At 42.3% G+C, this 7,201-nt stretch overlaps 1 protein-coding gene across 1 annotated transcript in view; it reads left to right on the top strand.

The window, feature by feature from the left end:
* Positions 1-5,250, top strand: part of MISP3 (MISP family member 3) — a 19,928-nt gene extending 14,678 nt beyond the window's left edge. The window contains 1 exon segment of the mRNA XM_087710984.1: positions 3,433-5,250. Coding sequence (XP_087567110.1) covers positions 3,433-3,528 — 96 coding nt within the window. The 3' untranslated portion in view covers positions 3,529-5,250.
* Positions 5,251-7,201: the final 1,951 nt, after the last annotated feature.

The following is a 7,201-nucleotide window of genomic DNA, read 5'->3' on the forward strand; positions in this document are numbered from 1 at the left end:
TCACATGCTTCAGTTTCTTTTTGTCCTTTTGTTGAGATAATCTAAAAACAACAGCAGTGGCCTCTCCGGTTTTTTTTTGCTGAAGTTTCAGTTGGAAGCAATTGATCTGTTACAACAGTGTTTCTCAAATTTGGCCACTTGAAGATGTCTGGACTTCAACTCCCAGAATTCCCCAGCCAGCGAATGCTGGCTGGGGAATTCTGGGAGTTGAAGTCCAGACATCTTCAAGTGGCCAAAGTTGAGAAACACTGTGTTACAAGATTGAAGGGGCTTCTATGGGGTTTAACTTGTGTTTCCCTTTCGTGCCTGGACCTCTCCCCTTTCCTAGAAGAGGACCCTGGCCTGGAAGTGCCCTAAATGGCCACATGCTGTACCAGCACTAGGGAACAAGATTACAAGCTGTGCCTTTGCTAGAACAATTTGGAATTTATTTATTCATTTATTCATTTAACATATTTCTGTCCTGTTTGATTTCAGTCAAGCCAGCAGAGATTCATGTTTAAAATACAAAAGAGCAACCATTTAATTCAAACAATCACAGATTTTATAAAACTTCCAGGGGTGGTTTTTTTTTACACTGGGGCTGTTAGAAATGCTGTCAAATAAAAAAACACCTTAATCTTTAGACTGCACAGCTGCAGTCCTTAAACAAATCCATTCTAGAATGAAGTAGTTCTAATTTTAGGGAATTGTGCAAGTTGGTCACCAAGAAAGCCTTATACCTAGTCAATTCTTGGTGAGCCTCCCTCTGAGTTAGTCCCAGTGGTGGGTTTCAAAAATTGTTGGAACCTACTCTGTGGGTGTGGCCTCCTTTGTGGGAGTGGCTTGCCACCCATGTGACCGGATGGGAGTGGCTTGCCGCCCATCTGACCGGATATGACATTATGAATTAGTACTTAGGTCGGTCCAAGTAGCTATTCAGAAGTTAGTGGTTAGAAGCAGTCGTAAAGCAAGATATGGAATTAAAACCAGAAATATTTTGTTGGCTATTTGAAAGGGATTATAATATATATTTAATTTTACACATGTTAGCAGCTGCTGGAATTGTGTTTGCACAACAGTGGAAAAACAGAGATATGTAAACGAATAAATATTACAATGGGCAGGAATAAATAAACTGACAATTAAAATCAAGAAGGCTTTGAATACTTTTTCACGTGGGATTGGTTTTAGCAATTGCCAACTAACGGAAACAGAAATTAGAAATCCAAAAGTATGAAAGAAAACACCAATTATGTAAGGAAAGGTCCCTAAAATGTATAAGGAAATATTACTAGATCATTATTAATGCGTAGATAACTGCGGGACATTACACACCCACCAGTGGTGGGTTTCAAAAAATTTTGGAACTTCTTCTGTAGGTGTGGCCTGCTTTTCGGGTCCACTGGTGGGACCTCTTCTAACCGGTTCGGTAGATTTGACGAACCGGTTCTACCCAATAGGTGCGAACTGGTAGGAACCCACCTCTGGTTAGTCCCTACAGCCAGGGAAGTCAGAGACAAATTAGCAATAAATCTCTTTGCAGCTTAAATTTTGCTAAAATTTAAGGAAGCCGATGTAGCTTTGCCAGAGCAGGTGACCGATGATCTTGTCAGGAAATAACTGTGAGAAGTTTCATCATCAAAAATTAGGTGAACTGTGGTCCATTGGCAGATTACAATCTAGCGTTCGTCCATAAGTGCTTTACATCATGGCATAAAATTGAATGAGGCTCAGACTGTCATATACTCATCAATCACCATGCCGGTCTCCACTTTGAATAGCTTGCCTGAAAGTGTAACTGTGAAGGAACAAACTTACTTGGCCTTAAGCATGTGATCTTTTTTGTGTAATGTGAGGAAGCATGACATACGCAGCTCCACATTAGAAGGAGAAGCAGATCCCAGATCCTCTCTGGGATTTCTTCTTCAAATGCTAAGGCAGTAATCCTGATACATTTACTGTGATGTGCATCCACTGAATCCAGACATGCCTCAGATTTCTTTCTTTCTTTCTTTCTTTCTTTCTTTCTTTCTTTCTTTCTTTCTTTCTTTCTTTCTTTCTTTCTTTCTTGCCATTATTTTTGCAAGCAACTCAAGGCAGCGATGCATTGCATAGACTTGGGAACTGGGTTCCACCACAAAACCGCGGTAGAATAAAGCGCGCTCGACGAAAGCGCGTACGTGACGTCATCACAGCGCGATGAAAACATCGCGCTGTGAGCGGTAAATTTAAAATTAAAGCGAAAACCTTACCCTAACCCCCCCAAACCTAACCCTAAACCTAACCCTAACCCTAACCCTTAACCTAACGCTAAACCTAATGCTAACCCTTAACCTAACCCTAAACTTAACCCTAACGCTTAACGTAACCCTAAACCTAACCCTAACCCTTAACCTAACCCTAACCCTAACCCTTACCTTTATGTGAATCGGCTTGCTTTAATTTTATTTTAATTTTAATTTAATTTATTTTTAATTTTTTTCATCGCGCTGCTGATGACATCACGTACGCGCTTTAATCGGGCGCGCTTTAGTCTACCGCGGTTTTGACGGGTCGCGGGGAACTGGCCAATAGAAACCACGATTCCCAAACTACAGTAGCATTTCAGGTGGCATGATTTGGGAAAAAAAATTTCCCCTTTAAGATCAGATCTAGGAAAAAAAGCCTTAATTTGCAGTAAAGCATACAAAGGTTATATTAGGCACGTGATTTAAGTTTCATGAATTAATACGTTTTAGAATTAACTTTTGAATTATGTTGGAAGGATCATAATCATTGCCCATTAAGGGCAACTACTGATGTTGACAGTGCAATCGAATTGTGTTCTTTGGAGGTTGGGAAAAACAAATATTAGCTTAATAGCAAAAATTATGCTGAGTGCTTTTCTTTGTTCTGAATTAATCATGACAGCATACTTGGATTTAGGATTTGGATTTGGATTGGATTTATTACATTTATATGCCGCCCTTTTCCCCGAAGGGGACTCAGGGCGGCTCACAATTCAAGTCAGGGAAGGGGGTACAGACAGGGGATAAAAAAGACGAACATAACAATACACAATTTAAAAGCACACAGCAGCCATACCATTCGAGGAGGGGGGCAAAAGCTCTTTAGCCCCAGGCCTGTCAGAACAGCCAGGTTTTAAGGGCTTTGCGGAAGGCCTGGAGGGTGGTGAGGGTTCGAATCTCCACGGGGAGTTCGTTCCAAAGGGCCGGAGCAGCCACAGAGAAGGCTCTCCTCCGGGTAGTCGCCAGTCGACACTGGCCGGCGGATGGAATTCGGAGGAGGCCTAATCTGTGGGATCTAATCGGTCTAGTGGAGGTAATTGGCAGCGGGCGGTCTCTCAAGTTAGTTTGCATAGTTGATTTTTTTCATGTGCTTTTTGAACCTCACGAACCATTGCTTCCTGTTTCCCCCCTTTTTTTTCTCCCTCCCCATTCAACCCCACAGGTGGAAAGAAGTCCTCGGCTCCTGCGTCGCCAAAGGAGTGCCTTAATCCAGCGTTGGGAGTCTGGAGCTATTGGCCATGAGGAGAACCGGGATTAGGGGCTGCCGCCACAGCCTGAAGAAGCTGGGTTGACCTCCTTTCATAAGATACACGAGGGTTTCTCAAGGAGTGCCCCGCGCAAGCATCTTTCCCATCATGCACTCCTTCTATTCAGCCTTTTGATTTGACCGAAACGTTCCAAATGCCTGTCTGCATTATCAGTGTGATCATAAGCAGAAAAGATCCTTATGCTTGGGTTGCCTTCTTCTGAGATTTAAATTGGAGCAAGAAGGGAAGACTGCGGTTAGGCTGTGAGCTGTTCTGAGGGCTTACCTAAGCAGAAAGATGGGTATCGTTTTAGCAATCGATAAATCAAGTTATGCTCCAAAATCCAAAGCACCGCAGCTATTAGTTTGCATTGATGTAGGGACACCTTGAATGTCTCCTTTAAACCACTTTCTATTCATAACTTTCCCCCCTACATTTTATAGCTTTGATCCACAGGGTCCCACCACATGCAATTTTATTTTTCTCCAAGTAGATCCATGGATGTGCAGGTACACTCTGAGCAAAGCTGGTTACCTGGATGATGTCTAGGTACACAAGACAGCGGATTTACCTTTCGGTTTGGGAGCTTGGCAATTAAATGGTTGGCTCCCTGGGCTGATTATGTCTCTGGATAGATATCCTCAGGAAAGAAAGCTATTAGATTACCAGTTCCTGTGTGACTGATTCTGTCTTATTCAACATGTTGCATGTGAGTTTTGCCCTTGGGTATTTATATAGCACAAAAACATAAGGTAGGAGCAAGACCTTCATATTACTCCAATTCATAGGGGAAAAACCATAACAAAATACTTTGCAAAGCTCCCTTGTGATGCTTGTTTTACAGGAGATGCTGGCTTCTGTTCGTTTTTTTAAAAAAATTAAACATTATTTTTGTGTAGGAAGTAATCTCAAATTGCCGGGCTTTTATAAACGCAGCAAGAATCCCGATCTTTAAAATTATTTCTTTGGCCCTTAAAAAGAATTTTTTTGTCTGAGGTTTTTTTTCCCCTCGCTGAGAAAATAAAGGGCTGTCATTTCCCCCCCCCCCCCGAGCTAAAAGCCCTTTAAGGGAAAGAGTGAACTTGCTTAATTAACTGTCATTTAAAAGGCTAAATCTATAACAGCACCTCCTTTTGTAAGTAAATGGGATTTATTGAATTAACAGGGCATTTAATGCACAATAAAAGCTGACTGGCAGAGGACTTCCCCTGCCTTGCCTATTATGCCTAGGCTGTGTTTCTGCTTTGTGGCAACAGAGAAATGCTTATGTCAACATCTCCAGCTTAAAAAGGTGGGGAAGGATCCTATTTCATCTGGCTGGAGAGAGAATCCTCCACAAAGGCTTGGTTTGCAGAGGAAACTTTACCTGTCTGACTCATAAAACCACATTTTGTATGAGGAAGGAAGCAACAGGTGGCTGAGAAATATGTACAAGTTGATCTCATAGAAACGGAGTTTTGGTCACGGAGGTTAAAACACTCACCGGATTCTTCAGTTGCCACACCCTTTTTCTCCCTTCTGATGCCTTTATGGGATCTGAGTATTAGAGGCAGTATTTGATCAAGTAAAAAAAAAAAATAGAGTGACCTCCTCCTCCCACCCCAAAGCCATCCTTTCAGCCAGTAGATTTATTCTTAGCAGTGCCATATCCAATGCTGTAAATCAGTGTTTCCCAAACTTTTGACATATGTGTACCCCTTCTATAATTCTCGTAACGCTGAGTACCCCTCATAGCTACATAAAAAAATGTAGTTAATGATTTTCACGCTTTCATCCAGAACTTTCTGTAGATCAGCGGGCATCTTACGTGTTGCCAAAGCCTCTCTGTGTATGCAACAATGTGTGGATATGACATTTGGAGCAACATTTTGAATTCTTGCAACGAGTCCTTTATTAATTCCGACCGTACTTTTTGCTCCATCTGTGCTTATTCCAACACATCTATTCCAATCATTTTTGTTCTCTTGCATAAATGTATTCATGAGCCAAGGTGGCGCAGTGGTTAAATGCAGCACTGCAGGCTACTGCTAGATCAGCAGGTTAGCGGTTCAAATCTCACCGGCTCAGGGTTGACTCAGCCTTCCATCCTTCCGAGGTGGGTAAAATGAGGACCCAGATTGTTGGGGGCAATATGCTGACTCTCTGTAAACCGCTTAGAGAGGCCTGAAAGGCCTATGAAGCGGTATATAAGTCTACTGCTATAACATTAAAGATTATCTTCTCCTGTTGTGATATTCCCACGTGATCCCCACCAAACTCCAGTGCAATGCGTACCCCCACCAAACTCTTCCCATACCCCTGGGGGTACGCGTACCACACTTCGGGAAACACTGCTGTAAATGTTTCTTAAGAATTTATCCTACTATTTATACTTCTTAAAATCAACGTGAAAGAATAGCCTTTGTTAGAATCACTTGTTATCAGGGGAGCTCAGCAGCCACACCCAAACTTTTTACAGCCCTCCCTGCTAAACTCCTTCCCTTTGGAAAAATTAGTTCTTGTTTTTTTTAACTCAGGCTTTTAAATGAATAAAACAATGACTGTATGATCTCTGTATGTTTTGCAAACCACTCTTTGATAGTTGGCATTCTGTAAATGTTTAAATAAATAAAAGGACATTCTGTAACGTAGAAATGAAAAAAAAAAAAAGCCTTTTCCAGCCTGAAATGAGCTAACAGGTTGGAGGTGGGATGCTTAAACTCCAGGATTGCTACTCCTTCTCGTTTGTTTAGTTTTTTTGAGAAATCATAACCAACTGTAACCTTTAATACTAATAATGAATCTCCCAGCCTATTCTCTCTACTACCCCCACCACCCCCATCCCCTTCCTTGGTTCTCTGTGTTCTGGAGAGAGAGCCAAGAATAGCACTGGGAGTTAAATCTTGAAATGCTCAGAGTGTATCAATCACGGGAGCTATAGCTACCATGGGGAGAGGGTGATCCTGTCCTAAATTGATGGCAGTAATGCGTGAGAGGGAATGTGCAGCACAGCGCCAACTCAAAGTTCAAAGTTTCAAAGTGTTGAAAGAAATGTCCTTTTGGGTTCAGCTCCAAGTGGGGAAGAACACACTGGAGACATGGAGGCTGCTTGGAAAGATGGTTTAATGGTGGACAGGACCACATGGCTTGAGCCTCGAACAGAAAAGGCGATCACATGCTTCAATGTTGGTGGAGAAGAAGAGAAGGGCCGAGGGAGGGGCTTGCTAGGCTTTTTATACCCTGTTCAGTCCCACCTCTCTGTTTCCTGTTCCTGTGTAAGAAATGTACTCTGATTGGTTGTCAGACTCCCATGGGGCCATGCAGGGGGCTGCTCTCTAGGCTGTTTTGAATCCAGGTATGAATTCTCAGATGCCATGTGGAGACCTGAGTAAAAGGCCAATATTATAATGCCTTTCTGTAGCTGCTGCTGAAGTCTTTATTATGTAAAGTGGGCTAGCCTGGCCATCTTAATGGCCCATTAGCTGGGGATGGGCAGAAAGCTATAGGCAACTACTCTGTCTTTTAAAACATGTTTCTTTCTTTTCACATCCAGAGAAATATTCTGCCTTTTCAATATTTCCTAGGATATTTCATTTTTCTGGGAGAGGGCTGGGTGATAACTTCCCACAAAAGTTTAATGAATTTATATGCCGCCCAATCCCAAAGGACTCCGGGCGGCTTACAGACATGCATCTTTAAAAAAAT

The sequence above is a fragment of the Thamnophis sirtalis genome, unplaced genomic scaffold (assembly GCF_051295495.1).
Source record: "Thamnophis sirtalis isolate CommonGarterSnake01/CBP01778 unplaced genomic scaffold, rThaSir2_p1.2 scaffold_3, whole genome shotgun sequence".
Taxonomy (NCBI): Eukaryota; Metazoa; Chordata; class Lepidosauria; order Squamata; family Natricidae; genus Thamnophis; species Thamnophis sirtalis.